At 36.3% G+C, this 16,841-nt stretch overlaps 4 protein-coding genes and 2 pseudogenes across 4 annotated transcripts in view; 4 read left to right on the forward strand and 2 right to left on the reverse strand.

Annotated features, from left to right (window-relative positions):
- The window catches only part of LOC108770568 (transcription factor SOX-8), an 18,057-nt gene extending 17,330 nt beyond the window's left edge, over nt 1-727 (forward strand). Inside the window, exon 4 of the mRNA XM_018522210.1 lies at nt 1-727. This exon is cut by the window's left edge and continues 557 nt beyond it. Coding sequence (XP_018377712.1) covers nt 1-136 — 136 coding nt within the window. The 3' untranslated portion in view covers nt 137-727.
- A 112-nt stretch (nt 728-839) lies between these two features.
- iPLA2-VIA (calcium-independent phospholipase A2 VIA) lies at nt 840-5,371 on the reverse strand. The gene is made up of 3 exons (XM_018522305.1): nt 4,818-5,371; nt 3,482-3,572; nt 840-3,311 (listed from the first exon to the last, which is right to left on the reverse strand). The coding sequence occupies exons 1-3, from the start codon at nt 5,039-5,041 to the stop codon at nt 1,227-1,229; spliced, it is 2,400 nt and encodes a 799-aa protein (XP_018377807.1). The 5' UTR covers nt 5,042-5,371; the 3' UTR covers nt 840-1,226.
- Nucleotides 5,372-6,816: 1,445 nt separating this feature from the next.
- On the forward strand, nt 6,817-7,608 carry LOC108770538 (SET and MYND domain-containing protein 5 pseudogene; annotated as a pseudogene).
- An 89-nt stretch (nt 7,609-7,697) lies between these two features.
- Nucleotides 7,698-8,440, forward strand: LOC108770580 (SET and MYND domain-containing protein 5-like; annotated as a pseudogene).
- A 462-nt stretch (nt 8,441-8,902) lies between these two features.
- Nucleotides 8,903-12,136, reverse strand: LOC108770573 (uncharacterized). The gene is made up of 7 exons (XM_018522215.1): nt 12,114-12,136; nt 11,419-11,852; nt 11,140-11,327; nt 10,991-11,048; nt 9,505-9,967; nt 9,203-9,370; nt 8,903-9,133 (listed from the first exon to the last, which is right to left on the reverse strand). The coding sequence occupies exons 2-7, from the start codon at nt 11,420-11,422 to the stop codon at nt 8,980-8,982; spliced, it is 1,035 nt and encodes a 344-aa protein (XP_018377717.1). The 5' UTR covers nt 11,423-11,852; nt 12,114-12,136; the 3' UTR covers nt 8,903-8,979.
- A 4,086-nt stretch (nt 12,137-16,222) lies between these two features.
- Nucleotides 16,223-16,841, forward strand: part of LOC108770539 (protein chibby homolog 1) — a 9,737-nt gene continuing 9,118 nt past the window's right edge. Inside the window, exons 1-2 of the mRNA XM_018522172.1 lie at nt 16,223-16,515; nt 16,595-16,710. Coding sequence (XP_018377674.1) covers nt 16,332-16,515; nt 16,595-16,710 — 300 coding nt within the window. The 5' untranslated portion in view covers nt 16,223-16,331. The remainder of the gene's footprint in view (nt 16,516-16,594; nt 16,711-16,841) is intronic.

Raw genomic sequence — 16,841 nt, forward strand, 5'->3', positions numbered from 1 at the left:
CCCTACCGCGGAGGGGTATACCGTGCACGGCGAAGAGAACGACTACCAGCCGCAGAGTGTGTCGACGCATCCCTCTTTTTACCCTTACATTTCGGCGTCCATGGCTCAACCGCCGTATTACATGGGACCCCGATAGATTGTAAGCAGAAGATGGGAGGCGACACGAGACAATTCTTCAGGATAGTCACAAGAATTTTCACAATGAGATTACTCGGTGCATATCGAATAAGATAAAATCGTTATCTATTACCAATCGAATAGAAAAGTATTTTTTTTATGAACAAATTGGTCGAGACAATGTTTCTGATAACTGAAAGCAAGTTCGTGTCATCCTCCCCTCTGACTGCGAATCGTGTTTCACTCGAGTCTTGATATTATGCAAGAATTTTGCAGCGACGTGTGTATGTATGTGTGTGGATATGTGTGTGCGCTTGGTAAACTTCGAGCGTAGACGATCGTTAGGATCCAGCGAGATTTAACTCAATCGGATATCGTGCGCTTAATGAAATTCTGTAAAGTACTTAAAAACGCGGTTGTTGTACTTAACAATAAATTGATAACATTAAATTGGTAAACTTTATTTTACAAAGCGAGATATATTGTTCGAGATCGCCTTGTAATTCTCTCTTTTTTTTAATTTATTCTTTTCTGTAAACTCTGTGAGACAAATAAAACAAATCTATCTAAGCACTCTTGAGTTATAAAGTTCAATATGTGATATTTAAGTTTTCCGAGACTATTTGCAGAAAAAAAAAAATAGAAAACATTTTAAACACAGAACTTACGAGATTCATAAATTACATAAAAAATTATAATAATGTATATATATTAATGTGTATATATTAACTAAAATGTGTCATCCCATAAGATTGCTAGTGACTAGGAGAAAAATTTAATCGCAATTGAGCTAAAATTATGAAAAGAAGGAAAAGAGGAAATATGCGAGTACATACAAGCGCCTCACACAAATCGTGTTTACATTGCGAGCGGGCGGAAAAAAAGGCAATCTAATATCACATTTGTCGAGACATTGACGGCAAGTACCGGTAAAGAAGTAACTATAATACACGCTACGAGATAATTACTAGGCTAATTATGTAATCATTAACCGAGCCAGCGGTAAATCGTCGATTATTACACCGAACGTGAACGTGTATGTGCGCGTGAGACGAATCCGCAACCAGGTACTTTTTTTAACAATAGATGATACTCCTTAATCTTTCTCCTTAGTCCTTTTCTAAACTGGAGTCGCGTCCAATAATAGTTGCTAATTCCTGCACCACGTTTCGATTCGCGTGCATGAACGCCTTCGCGTTCCAGATCATATGCACCAGTATTTCGTCGCTCTTCTCGTCCATGGCGACTTCCGTCGACAGCTGCGGATTGAATCTGTAGTATGGTACGCCGATCATGGAGCACCAGGTGCGAGCGCGATCGACCACGCGGCCATCGCTGGCTGTCGCCTGATCGACCAGCAGCGTGCCCAGCGCAGAAATACCGAACGCGAGCTTGGCGGTGTCCCAGAGACTCTCCGGCCGGAAAACGTCAATCTCATTCAAGGTATACGTAGTCGGTATGAGTCCCGTGCCGAGAGAGACCACTAACGACAGCGGTATCACCTCATTCTCGCGGTTAGTAGCCTTCAGCGCCAAATTGTACTCGTGGATCTCCGTCATGGCATCCAAGGTAGGATTGTTAGCGATCAGACCGCCGTCCAGGAAACGGCCAAATGCCCGAAAATACGACGGCGCCGCGCCAGTGGCCCTCGCCGCTTTCCAAAGTAACTGCTCCTGTGGCGATAATGTCGATTTGAACATTCCGTTCTCCGGTAACTTCAAGATCATACTAGGCGCCTCGTAATTGCGAAATAGATGAAGATCCACGGGCTTACGATCGGCGAGTACGCCCGTGATCATTATTTTTCGTTTCTGAATGTCCGCCATGACGGTGTGAGCGCCGAGGCACTCTTTCAATACCTTCTCCAGACCCTCGCTATTGTAAGGTCGCGAACCCACGAAAGCGTTTTCCTTGATACGAAAGTAGAGAGCTTGACATTCCCGTAGGGACTTACCCGCGGCGAGGCCAAGCGCCAGGATACCGCCGGTAGACGTGCCGGCTATCCAATCAAAGCACTGTACCACGGGTTTACGCAGCACCGATTCGATCTCCAACAGCGTCTGTATGAGCACTAATCCCCGAATACCGCCACCATCGAGACAAAGTAATCTACCGCCCTTGATCCGTTTATGGTTTCCAGACTCGGCCATCTTCTCCATGCCTGATACGTGAAGCATCTGATCGAGAATCGTGCGCGGTACATACTGTGGTGGTTCCGACGGTGCGATACCGGTGTAATTCTCGTCATGCTTGCAGCCAAGATGACAATCTTTCATCTCCGATGGACATCTTTGCGCGCCTACCGCATGCAGCAGGTAGATCATCTTGTTACCTTCGGTAGTATCAACATTCGCTTTGTGCCTAGGCGTTTCCGCCTTCCAGTTCCGCGCGTCGACGTCAGAGCCGAAGCCAATGAGCGCCTGTACGACGGCCGGTGTCTCTGCTTCCACCGCAAGATGCAGCGGCGTATTGCCGTCATTATCGACAATGTTAACGGACGCCATATGACTCAGCAAGGCGATCACGCAGGGCAGTCGTTTGCGCATCACCATTACATGCAGAGCAGTACGCCCGTCGAAGTTGAGCGCGTCGATATCGCAGTTGGTGTCGATCAGCGCCGTGATCACTTCGCGACTACGTGACCAGTGCAATGGTGTGCCGCCGAATTTCATGTCCTCTGCGTGAAGCACGTTCGGCTTGTTGTGTAAAAAATCGCCAACATAACCGGGACTAGAGGGCTGACCCTCGGAAGCAGATATGTTCACGTCGGCACCGATCAGTAGGAGCGCTTTTACGCATTCGGGCTTATCGTTCAGGCAAGCGACATGCATGGGGGTGTGACCGTTGCTGTTACGACTGTTCAAACTGTTTGGAAGACCCGAGCCCAGAGCAAGAATGATCTCTTTGGTGGATGTAGCTGCGTAATGATAAACCGTGTTCGCATTATGATCTAGATGTTCCAGCGAACTCTTCGCTGCTATCAGCATCTCGACGGTGCGCAAATTATTAGTTTGTACAGCGACTTGCAAAGGCGAAATACCAGTCTCTGAGTCCCCGCTGTTGAGCTGACTGTTGACGATCGCGTGCATGAATGCATCATGAAGAGCAAAGTAGGCTGCTAAATGTGCTAGAGTCCATGTAGGGTGTTCTACCAGAGTGTCGCAGAGTTTTTGAATTTTTCCAACATGGCACATCTTAGAGAAAAAGAATAAGATTAGTTGTTATCAATTATATAAATATAAAACTTTTTTTAAATAATAAATCATTTTTAAATTGTGTATGGAAGATAAATGTATAATATGGGAATATCATTTCTTTAAAGTACGCTGTATATAGATATAAACAAAATATGAAGAAACATTACCTCACGTACTATCTGCACAAGTACAGGGACTTTGTCTTTATATATTAAGAATCTTGTCTCTGCACCATCTAGAGTTTCCGATCGAAACAGACTGAAAACAAAATATTGAAAAGTCAAGAAGATATCAAAGTTTGGAAAATTCAATAAAAATCAACAGAAAAATGATAGATAATATAAAATAAAAACATTCTGCTATCGCTAGATAAATTCAAGACAAATATTGTTTTTATGAGCATTATCAACTTAAATGGCAATGTGACTGCTTCCAAGAAAACAATAATTACAATTATGTACAAAAAAATAATACGCACTTAAATATAATTTACTTGTTTTTTAAATTTTTTTAAAAGTTCCATGTATCCACAAGTCTGTCACAAGTTCATTATAAATACCAAATTTATTCAAAATATATTCAGAGTCCTAATAAGTAGACTGCAGATATTTATGCAAAATACTTAACTGAATATTAACCATCGGACAGTTTTAGCAGTCAATTATTGTACGTTAAAGAGTTATTAAAAAGTAAAGTAAAAAGGTTGAGATTGCCATCTGTAAATATGCAATTTATGTAAAATGTGCATTTTATGCAAAATATGCAATTTATGCAAAATGTGCATTTTATGCAAAATGTGCATTTTATGCAAAATGTGCATTTTATGCAAAATGTGCATTTTATGCAAAATATTCAGTTAAATATTTTGCACAAATATTCGCAGTCTACTAATAAGCAATTATATATTTCAATCAAGATTACTAAAAATAAATCCAAGATTTGCTTATTATAAAATCATTTCAATAAAATTCATATTCTTCAAAAGAAAATTTCTCGTTTTGAATACACAATACATTTTTCTAAAATTTATAATAAGTATATTTTAATACTATTATCAAGAAAATATTCTTTGTTAAAGATAATCATTACTTGAAAGAAAAAAAAGTAATTGACAATGAATACTCAATCATTTTTCTTAACAGTAGTACATAGAGAGAATTTTCCTTTAAAAACCCTGAAAATATGGTAGTTGTGGTACAATACGATATTTTAAAGATTTTTACCGTACACTTCAGTAAAATTAATCAAACTTATTTTATACTTTATTGTAGTTTTATTATTGAATGAGAGAGATTTACATTAAAATTCTTCGAAATACAATAATATCTCACGACTATCATGTTTTCAGGCTAAACTCTAAGAAAAAATTCTCTCCGTGTAGAATATTTTTCTGTGTGTAGTTATTTATAAATTTCAAATAATTTACAAAATAAATAACACAATATTCTTATAATTACAATATTCTTTCACGCCAAAATAATAAATCAATAATATAAAATATACCTGAATGCTTGATGTAAGGTCTCCGTGCATGGCCTGTGCAGGACGATCTCGTATTTGTCCTGATTCTTACCGCCAGGGCCGTAGAGGACAATGCCGTCCTCACGGGAATGTATATGCCGATTGCTGTACTGGTCCGGCCGCACCTCCTGGACGACGTTCGGCGGCGTGTCCGAGAAGACGATGTTCCGCAGAACGTTGTTTGCGATCGTGCCGAGCCAGGCCATGGTGGTACCGGCGCTGACTATGAGACGAGCGAACTGGAGCGAACGGGAATGAGACGCGGATGCTTCTACCGTGCGAAAACGTTACACAACTTCCCGTTACTCATTGTGTCGCAGAAACACAGCATGACAGTTCGCCCGTACTTTGCACTCTGCCTTGTTTCGTCTCGACTCCGTTGTTCGACCGTTATTTCTTCAGATGAATGACAGTTATGACAGTATGGATAATGACAGGATTGACAGGGAACAAGGTTAACAAAGTACAGGAACTGAACTTGGTATAGTAATGTCTGAGTAAAACCAGAGAGAAACCTGAGAGCGGCCATCCCGACCTTTTTCCTGTAATGCTTCTAACTCCCCGTACACTAGCGACACCCACGTGCATTTTCGAGACCCCCCCGTCTCGCCGATAAAATCGTATCGTCGAAAGTGGACGTGGTACACCACAAATTATATAGATGTGAAGAAAAAACTATTTTTCAACATTGTTGATAAATAAATTTACATTATGATGCTATACAGCCACGAATTGCAGATAAAGATAATATTATGCATATATGTGTATTTTATATATATATATATATATACATAGTGTCAAAGGCCGGTATTCATAGTCGATTCTTATTTCAAGATCGTCTTAAGTAATACCTTAAGACGCTAATGCAGCCCTCTGATTGGTTCGTGACTTCTTAAGACCGTACTTAAGACGGTCTTGAATATAAGATCTGACTATGAATGACCGGCCAAAAGTCGGGAAAACGATCGAATATCTCGAAAATAAAGCATTTTTGAGAAAAATGTTTCAGACAAAAGTTATAGGGTTTAAAAAAATCTATTCACTGATCACAGCCCCTTGACCTTGAGTGGCCAAGGCCAGGTCAAGGTCACATCGATTTTTTTAAATGGAATTCCCTATTTGTCATTACATATTCTTGTAGTTTATTTCGAGAACTTTTCAAAACGCTATAATAAAATTTTTTTTCATCAAATATTTTTCGAGTTATGAGGCTCGCAAGTTATATACCATCGGCATTATTCAAAATATTAAAACGATAACGGCTGAAACCTCTTGAATGTTGTTCAGAGTCATGATCTTAATAACATTTGTTAAGATCAAGGCCACTGGAGATTGTAACTCTTATTTTCCTCTCTGCACTATATACATATTCATGCATGAAAAATTTTTTACCGGGTATACATATATATACGTATATCAGAATTTTTTTTAGAAATTCAGAGAACATATAATTTTATAACATTTTAGAAAATTTCTCACATTATTTACAAATAGAAGTACTTTTCAGAAATGTTGAAAGTCTCTAATACGTCTTTCTTTTCATAAAAACTTAAAATCTGAAAAAGTCTAAGGTATTTTTTCATATATAATAGAATGAGATAGTTACACGTTTAATGAAATTATTTGAATATTTGGTATTTTTGGAGAGCGAGTTATTTTAGAATATATTCCGATGATGTACCAGATAATGCAATAGATCCATCTTTATAGAAATAAGTATCGTATGTATATTATTTTTGTTCTAATAAAATTTGAAATTGAATTTGATAATAATACGCAATAGTCCACTAACTATCGAAAAACGTAGTGTATTTTATTTATGCTACTTATGATATATAGGATTTTATCATTTTGTCATATAATTTATCGAAAATGGTGAAAAAGATAGTTTTTAAAATATTTGTTTATTACAAACTATAAAGTTTTTTATGTCAGTTGTACATTTATTCTTGACAGACGTAAATAAATCATTTACAGTACGATGACGTCGACGACGTTGTGATGCGTATTTCTTTTAGTTATATATTTTGTAAAAGACCCTGAAATAAAATATAAATTAAGATAAATGGTTCATTGTCTTAAGTAGAAAAGAAAGAAACCAAAAATTAGTCAGAAATAGGCTTCTATGATCTTCTATGATTCACCGTGTGGCTTTTTCCTATAATAGTTAAAATGTAAAGCGGGATAAAATGAAGGGGGAGGGGGGGGGGGAGATGTATGCCCTGGTGAACATTTTTCTTTTTATACGAATTGAAATATTTTATTCAGAAATACACTGAGAAAATTAATCTTGGAATTTTTTTTTAATTTGTGAATTCTGAAATACTTTTTGCTGTAGTTTTTATTATATATTACACTACTAGTTTATTGTTTTTCAGATATCATAGTACACTGTGTTCACAAGGGGAAGTCAAGGATGAGAGCCATCCTCTCAATCAATTATGTGAAACGTGGAAACAAATGCATTATCCACCTGAAAGTGCATCAATCATGTTGCTAGCAAGGATGGTTGCTGTAGTTAATCAAGCAAATGACAAGGAGGAAGCTTTAGCAATGTTTTCACAGTTTTGCCATCGTACCGTTTCCAATGACACGCACGAAATCGTACACTATCTATTAGGCGAAAAGTTTGTAGGCCAGATTGATATCCTTCAGCAAATGATGAAGGAGGCTCTTAACACCGAGTACACCACACATGTGTGTAATATACATGTATTATTGTTATATCTATGCTAATGTTAATTGGAACTTGTTTTTGGTGGTTCACGCCAGATGATTTTTGGAGTTTATTAGATTTAGTGGGAACAAACGGATAAAGAATTGGTTCTAGTTCATTCAGCCGGTGGGTAAAAAATGTTTCCGCTTTAGAATTGCCCAAAGATGAAAAAATTTACATTGACAAGTTGATAGAGAGAATTTATGACACAATGGACGAAGGTAGTTTTTATCTTTATAATTTATTTTTCTCAGTGTTCAATAAATATTCATATAATTTCTGAAAATTTCTTTCACAGCGGTAGGTCCGTTTCTGAATAATGAAGGGTCTGGACTCTACGTTCTACAGTCGTCAGTGAACCACAGTTGCATACCAAATGCAGTTGTTGAATTCCCTTATTCAAATAATACTTTAGTATTAAAAGCAATACGAAATATAAAAGTTGGTGAGGAAATCTGTACAAGTTACCTCGACGAATGCCAGCTCGAGAGGAGTAGACATTCCAGGCAGCAAGCCCTGAGCTCTTTGTATCTGTTTGTCATTGCGACAAATGTCAGGCACAAGCAAATGATCCTGATGTAACGTCTGACGAAGAGGAATATGACGAAGACTGATTAGTGCTAGCTGAAGATGCACAGGAACAATGATATAATTTTCATAATAAACAAGAGTTATATATTGAATAATATCTAATATTCCCTTGTCACACAACAATAATGAATCCCGTTACGCTTTACTTGACTATTATACATATGACACAAGTGAGCTTTATCAATAAAATAGCATGTAGGATAAACATTACACATTTGGACTTTTAACAAACTTACTTTATTATTGTAACAGAAGCTTTTAATGTCATTTCTATGTAATAAAGTTATATAATAAATTTAATACAATATTTTACACTCTTCTTTTATTTTTACTAATTTGAACTCAAAGGATTAATTATTAATTTATTTTAATTTATATTTTTGTTATTACTCTGTTGTTACAATGTACTATTTACGAATTTAAATAATATGTACATATGTTAAACTACAGTTCATGTGCAATTCAAATCGATCTATATAATTTTTCTTTCATTTATGTATGTAATTTTTTATATGATTTTGCACATTGTTTAGTAAATTAATATTAAACATTTTTACAGCTGATTTAAATATTTCAGGCACCGCATGCATGAAATATTTAAATCGGCTATAAAAATCGTTGCAATTTTAAAAAAGGAAATTAATTATTCTAAAGTCACAAAAAACGAAAATGATAAAAATAATATTGATCATATATGTATATAAAACGATATAACGGATCTTATATTACCGAGTCTTAAGTCTCAGTCATGTTCAAGTAAATTTGTGAAATTGCTTGAATGTGTGGCCGGCCTTAAGATGTCAATGTTTAATTTTGTTATTACAAAAAAATTCATACTTATGACTGAGCTTGTTGCTCAGTCTGAAGTGTTATTTCATTTCTTCCCGTTTTCATAAAATTAGATATATACTCAGGTAATGGCGGCATGAGCACGCGTCTTTCAACTAAGGCAGTTAAAAACTTACCCATGTTATGACTACGAAATTCCCAGCTAAAACAGAAGTTTCAAATTAAAATATACAAATAATGATCTCGGGTATGTGTAAAAAAATGTTCTTACTTCATGCGTATAGTATTATTAGGCAACTTCGAAGCTACACCGGCATGTTTTATAGGTTCCCTTGACCCTTCTATAACGAACTTCTCTAGAATTGGAGGATCTTTGCCGAAACACTGTTCTGCATATTTTTTCCGTTGTTCGCTCTGTGTATAATCCACGCCTTTATTACTGTAACAAGGTTTACATATTATATTGTAAAAAAAATAGTGTGTTGAATACAATTAATAAAACATCTCATAGTATATACATTGAGCGTCAAATGTATCTACAAAGAAAAAAACAAAATACATTTCAGGAATTACCTGATGACAGGTTCAGATGGTTGGTAAACAGGTGGTTGACTAATATCTTCGGCTTGTAAAACATTTTGTTGTTCAATCCATAATAATTTTATTAAAGATTTGAGGTCCTTGCCCATCAGCTTGATCCTTTTGCTATTATTATAACCTAGGTTGCTAGCTATCACTTTTAAATAGTCAATTGGTACATTCTTCTTTGAGCAAAAAAAATACTTTTGTTCGAAAAACAAGGCGAAATAGGTTGGCGTGATGTGTTGTACTTTCTTTTTCTTTTTCTTCTCCTCGACATATATAAACATGATATTGTCGTACATTATAGCTTTTATGTTCATCTTCAAACCATTCGAATGAAATTCCTCTTTGATACCTTCCTGTATCTCTTGTCTATCAAAATGCCTCAACTCTCTATTCAATCTTGACAATTTGTATCCGTACCACATTTTTCTATAGTTATGTCTGCTTACATCTAAAAGACCATTATTTCATAAGTTGACATTAATATTTCTCATAAATTTTATTTCAAGAATTTGAATTTAATCCGGAACTGACAATGGATCTATTGGACCCGCTCAATCATAAATTTCTTTCTCAAAAAATGTCAAATAATTCTTTGGCTGTGTTCCATTTAACGCTCACAACGCTTGTGGAATCATTTCATCTTTGTCGTTTATCAAATGTTAAACAAGGACAAACGATGTTTGCGAGCGTTGCAAACGTTAAGTGGAACGCAGTCTTTATGTTACATCTACAAATATATATATTGGGGTTACTCTTATTAAAATATACTTGACATTTTTTAATTCTTTTTTATGAGTTATGTCATTTTAGTTCCTTGAAATTAATTTTCTGCTGGCCAAGTTGAATTTTGAAGCTACAATCGATGATTGATTCTGGTAAATTCTGGTAGACAAATTTGAATGTATCTGTACATGAAAAATAAGTAAAAAAAAAACCTGTAAGAATAAACTAAACCTAAGAATAAACAAAAAATTATAATGTTTAATTACTTAAAGCTTCATTAATTAATATACAAGATGATCTTTAGACCTTGATTATTCATACAAGTTTTTATCATTAAAAATAAGTAAAATGCAATCTGATTTTTATGATAGAAAAACTTTTTAAAATTTTCACAAGTATGCAAGATTTTTTTCAGATTTTTATACAGTCTGAAACAACACAAAAATTTATACTGAAGCTCAAAGACTGTCAAAGACTCAGAGTCCCCATTCTTGAAAAATATTGCATATGTAAAACTAGGGAAATACTCTACAGTATATATTCGTATATTATATTACTTCCCTAATTTTACATACGCAAATTTTTCAAAAATAGAAACTTAAATTGCTAACAGAAGGTTCAAAATTTTACATGGCCAGTGGAGGATTAATTAATACCATTCAATTAATGTAAACTACAAGAGTTTTAGTGTCAGTGTTACAGAATTTTCAGCTCCAAGGATTAGTATATATATTCATGATAAACTTACCTACTACTTCTAGCGTTGTCAATCTGTCACGTAAATTTTCCAAACTTAAATCTGTATTCTACAAATAAATCAGACATAAAAATGATATTACACTATTGTAAATGTTTAAATTTCAGGCAAACAGATTATATATAGGAAGTGATTCTTACGTCAAGAATATCCCGGATAATGTGCACCACATTAGATACCTTAAAACTCTTATGATTTTTAATCAATTTGGATCTGACTCGAGCCCACGATGTCTCTGGAAAAACGGGTATCACGGCACTTTCCAGTTCCTCAAATTTGAATCTGTTTATCACGTTGGTTAACTTCTGCTTAACAAGAGTCGCTGACGCTGCGACATTCGAAAAAAAAAGCGGTTACATCGCATCGGCGGCATAAAATGTTTTAAAATAGCCGAAAACTGGCTACGCGCGTGTACTTACACATGATTGTTGTCGCAAACAATATCCACGTAGTATCCACGAGCAACTTTTAAAGTCTCCTCTCTTTCACTATCTTTCACCAACCGTCATCAGAAGTTTCTAGTTAAATTAATCGACGATCGAAGTTGCAGAAGTACCAACAGCAGGGCCGCTTCTTTTTCTTTAATTAATGGATCCCGCCTCCGAGTAACAAAAGGAGGCCGATACGGTCAGATCACGTCGGAAAAATTGTCTTTCGAGAAAAAGTATATAATAGTTGCGTTCAACAGACTCAACAGTTTTTCAACCGTTTTAAGGTACAATTTCATGCAGCGAAGCTTCGCTGGCAAAGATTCCCCACTCCGCCGATAACGAAACCAGCATTCAACGCTCTTCGCTGAAACCCCGTATCCTTTTCATGGGCGAAGCTTCGCCAGCGATGTTCCACTATTGCGCTGCAAATAAAAAGAGCGTCCTGAAAAAACCTAACTCCAAATATAAAGTGAAATATTTTCAACTGTTCGGTAAATATAACGAAACATTAGGTAATTAAACAGAATAGCTACACCGCCTCCGATTTCGATAAAATTAGGCTCATTCGACGCGTTTTTGCATGAAACGAAAGAATCTGGCAGAAAAAAGTGTCGCTCTGCCCCGTGAACCGAGATATTAAGCGTTAAAGTTGTCGACTATAGAGGTTAGGAAATCTGTCATACCGACGTTACGTAGCGGCTGAAACATGCTCTGTGGTCACATGCGCATGCTCTGTGATCACATGCGCATGCGTTGTACGTACTTTTCGGTAAGAGTGCACGAAATTTAAAGTCATAACCCATGTAGACAGTGGGGTGTGTTAATAGTAATGCTTGAGTTCGGGCGGCTACGCCGCCCTCACAAAAAAAAAAAAAATATCATATCCTACCCGCTTGGGGCCTAACCGCGTGGAAGTTACAGCTGAGACAGTGTCCCCCCGCTTGGAATATTTCTAAAATATTCCAAAAAAGAATATTTATCGAAATCGGAGGCGGTGTAGCTATTCTGTTTAATTACCAAACATTATTTTTATCTTTATTAATATTTAGTATTACCAAACGATTAACTGTTTGGAACTATTTACTACATATTTAATTATACAATATTATAAATAATATAATATAAAAGTACATATATAGTGTATATTAGTAATTCAAGATTGAATTATTTAAAAAAGCAACGAAGATCTAACTTCGACCATAATAGGCATTTTTAAATTTCTAGTATTGGTAATATAATATATTATATGTAATATAATATAATATATTATATTATTTATAATATTGTATAATTAAATATGTAGTAAATAGTAAATAGTTCCAAACAGTTAATTGTTTGGTAATACTAAATATTAATAAAGATAAAAATAATGTTTCGTTATATTTACTGAAATATATATTACAGTTGAAAATATATTTCACTTTATATTTGGAGTTAGGTTTTTCCAGGACACTCTTTTTATTTGCAGCGCAGGGCTGCGTTCAGAATCGTCGTCCGGATGCACCTAGATGTCGTTTTATCCTTGTTGTTTACGAATGTTAAACAAGGATAAAAGAACATCTGGGTATACCCAGATGATAATTCTGAACGCAGCCCAGTAGTGGAACATCGCTGGCGAAGCTTCGCCCATGAAAAGGATACGGGGTTTCAGCGAAGAGCGTTGAACGCTGGCTTCGTTGTCGGCGGAGTGGGAGATCTTCGCCAGCGAAGCTTCGCTGCATGAAATTGTACCTTAAAGCGGGGAGCACAGACTCTTGCATAACGCATAACACATGAGGCATAAGAAATTGAACCAACCAGAGTTCTCTATTACATGGAAGGGAAAGAAACGGAGAACTTCGATTGGTACATATTCTTATGCATTACGTGTTATGCGTTATGCAAAAGTCTGTACTCCCCGCTTAAGGCACTATAAAGGCCGCGACACAGACTTTTGCATAAAGCATAATGCATAGTGCATAAACAAATCAACCAATCAGAATCTTTCCTTTCCTCTCATTTGTCACGTCCGCGGTACATATAAAACTTGTCCAGGAATATCCCTAGGAAAATCACAAATTTTCTTTATCTCAATAAACCGGTAGGGTACGAAAACCACCGAGACCGTTCCTGACGCCTTCCCCACCACTAGCGCCCCACCAGCGTGGAAGGGGATCCTTTTTCGAGAATGCTCTCGGAGTAACCGAGTTAGTAGTAAGTAAGTTTTTAAGTCCTCGAGTAGTTCTCTTTAAGTTCTCGTGGCCGAAGTTCGGTCTAAAAGGAAAGGTCTTTTCCGGACCGTCACGATCTCTAATTCAAATTTCTAATTCAAACTTATAGCGTTTTCGGCCCGATCGGGTTTGCACCAACCTGACATCTAATTATAGAAGTAAACTTTTATTTGACTTTATTAATTTTAATCGCGTTAGATATTAATACGGTAGCATAAATTTAGTCATGTATTTAGTGTAACTTAGTAATAGTAAAATATATAAGTTGTTTTTGGGTAAATACAAATACGTGCGTGTGATTCTTCTCAACGAACCTCCCTTCGTAATCGGTTTGAACCGCGTGTGATCACTTCTTACCTAAACCCGCCAAGGGTGCGTTCCGTTTCTCGCATGATGCGCATAATGCATCGTTTATCCTTGTTGCTCACCAAACGTTAAACAAGGACAATGGATGCATCATGCACATCATGCACGATACGGAACGCACCACAAGTGAACGCGCGAATGAACGGCAGTCGGCATTGGACCAATCCCTACGCACCAACGACGGGCCGACCAATCAGAATCCCGACTGGCCTGCACGTGGCGCACCGCAGATCGTATCGCCGGAGAGCCGCCGAAAAGATTCGCGAAGCAATCACCGTATGGTAAGTATAATTTGCGTCATACTTCGCACTATAACGAGACTCTAAATGTATATAGCATGTGCCCCGTGCATCCATTTTCACGTTCCTCCGCCGCTGGCCGCCTCATCGATATAGACCCTTACGCCGCGTGGGTAACTAGCGCCTGCTGCGTATCTGCCCTAATTTATCGAAATAAGGAAGCCAACGATAACAAGTGTCCCGAGTGTTACACCCAGTTGCCGGCCACTGAGAAGACCAAGTACCTAGGAACATTACGGCATTACATCCATTTAGGATTTGTTGAAAGACTCGAGACCTGTAGTTCATGCTCCGTCTCTTTGGCTATTGTTCGTCATATTTCAAATTGCCGCGATTGCCCGGAAATCTTAGAAGAATTCACCTTTTCCCTGAATAGAGCAGGAGACACTCCCTGGATGTCTCAAAATTCAACTATTCTCATCGTGTCTAGCACCCCCTTTTCAGCAGCTGAACGAGGCAGATTCCCCATTCACTTTTCTTTACTGGTAATAACCGCGCGATCTTGCACCCACTATTAGTCCTAGGTTTGTCCAGGTATCGATTACCGACGGTTGAACCTCAGGGGCTCTATTCTTGAAAAGAAATGTATACGAAAGTTTAGGGAAATACTATAGTATACGTAACATATACTGTAGCATTTCCCTAGACTTTCGTACACGTTTCTTTTCAAGAATAGAGCCCCAGGACGTAACATATTCCATGGAAAAGAAGAATTTTGATTGGTTGATTCGCTTATGCACTATGCGTTATGCAAAAGTGTGTGTCTGGGCCCTTAAGGCTATCATAGCACATGAAATGCATAACAGAGCATAAGCATAACATAAGACTGCTGGACCAATGAGCATCTTATGTAAATTAATATGGCGACATTATGCTAGATGCTCATTGGTCCAGCAGTCTTATGTTATGCTTATGCTCTGTTATGCATTTCATGTGCGATAGCCCTTAAACGTGAGTATTCGCATCCGCCATTTTTACTCCTATTCTCACTCTCTTGCTCCTTTTCTCAATTCCTTGCTCTCTCTCCATTCCGTCGCTAAACTAAGAAGATTGAAGAGAGAAGAGAGAAGGTTGAAGAGAGAACAAACAGTGGGGAAAGGAGTAAAAATGGTGGACGCGAATACCTACGTTTCTAGTGCTCTAGTAAAACCAAAGCGAGCTGAGAGGCCTCGCGCGGCAAAGATATCAAGTCAAAAGGATTGTTCTTTTTAACTGAATTTTTTAATTGTTTTTGCATGGTTTATCTTTTATCGTTTTCTTTTTCTTTTCAATATGAAAAGAAAAAGAGGAAAGATGAATCATGCAAAAAGTTCAGTTAAAAAGAACAAGCCTGCCAACACAACATGAAATATTTATGTGAACTATTTTTTTTAATATTTTGTAAACATTTTGTAAAATATTTAATTATTACATTAAAATGATTTACAAAAATACTTTAAAAATGTACAAATATTTAAAAAATTTCCTGGACATATTTATATTTTAGAAATAATTCACGAAAAATTTCTGAAATATTTCAAATTTTACAATGAAATATTAATTTTTAATAAATATACGTATATTCAGGCGTTGAAGAGAGAGAAAGCAAAGATGTTGAGTGCAAAAAAAAATACAAGTAAAGCAAACTACAATCATTAATTAAATATACCTACAATTGATTCCTTTAGAATTTTGGGGAATTTTTTTAAATAAAGCCAACAACATTGGAAAAAAGCATAGAAATTAATCGAACTGAATATCGGAGACAATCGATTCTTCGAAAGTCCGCCCTTCCATTTCAAATTCAAAGGGATTGCCAAGGCAACGGCAAGATAAACAACAAACATGACGCATTTCGCGTTTCGTGCAACAGTTTCACTGTGAAAAGAAATTTAAAAATAAATGATAGATAAAAAATATTATTTAAGAAGACAAAATATTTATAATGTAAGACAGTGATTACCGCGTTCGAAGTTTCATTATTCTTTTTTGTAATGATTAGGTAAACTGTCTGCTTGTCCATGCTAGTCTTAAAAATCACTTAGCGATGCCCTTATTCTTCAATAAGTTTTCCCCCAAGAAGACGCCAACTAGAAAGGCATCCGTTTTCTTAGCAAATAAAAATTTAAGCCCTAAACGAATAGAGAAGGAACTTGGCCCGGAAGTGGGCCCTATACGCCTCCGCCTTGGAGATCAGGAAGCTATTTTTGAGGCTGGTCTGTGGATTCCAGGTGAATAACATTCTTTTACCAAACAGAAACTTTTGCACTTTTATCTCAAATAATAAAAAAATGAATAATTTTGCTTTAGAGTCCGGTAAGGTGGGAGGTACTTTCAAAGAGAATGAAAAATTAAAAAAAGAAGTGAGACGACTGGAGGAAGAGAATAATCTGTTAAAGTTAAAATTTGACGTACTTTTAGATATGGTAATCTTTTTTTATATAGCACACCTTTGAAAAAATTATAAATTTATTTTTTAAATAATATATAATATATAAGATATATAATAAAATTATAATACACTGAATATATAGTGTATATATATATATATATATAT

Source organism: Trachymyrmex cornetzi, unplaced genomic scaffold (assembly GCF_001594075.2).
Source record: "Trachymyrmex cornetzi isolate Tcor2-1 unplaced genomic scaffold, Tcor1.1 scaffold129, whole genome shotgun sequence".
NCBI classification, from domain to species: Eukaryota; Metazoa; Arthropoda; class Insecta; order Hymenoptera; family Formicidae; genus Trachymyrmex; species Trachymyrmex cornetzi.

Bases quoted from the DNA above. Each gene is read 5' to 3' on its own strand.
- iPLA2-VIA (XM_018522305.1), bottom strand. From the start codon at position 5,041: ATGGCCTGGCTCGGCACGATCGCAAACAACGTTCTGCGGAACATCGTC. The intron at 3,573-4,817 runs GTATATTTTATA...TTTTGTTTTCAG, and splicing joins ACCTTACATCAAGCATTCAG to TCTGTTTCGATCGGAAACTC. The intron at 3,312-3,481 runs GTAATGTTTCTT...TTTTTCTCTAAG, and splicing joins TTGTGCAGATAGTACGTGAG to ATGTGCCATGTTGGAAAAAT.
- LOC108770573 (XM_018522215.1), bottom strand. The intron at 11,049-11,139 runs GTAAGAATCACT...ATTTATTTGTAG, and splicing joins TTATCCGGGATATTCTTGAC to AATACAGATTTAAGTTTGGA. The intron at 9,371-9,504 runs GTAATTCCTGAA...ACCTTGTTACAG, and splicing joins CCATCTGAACCTGTCATCAG to TAATAAAGGCGTGGATTATA.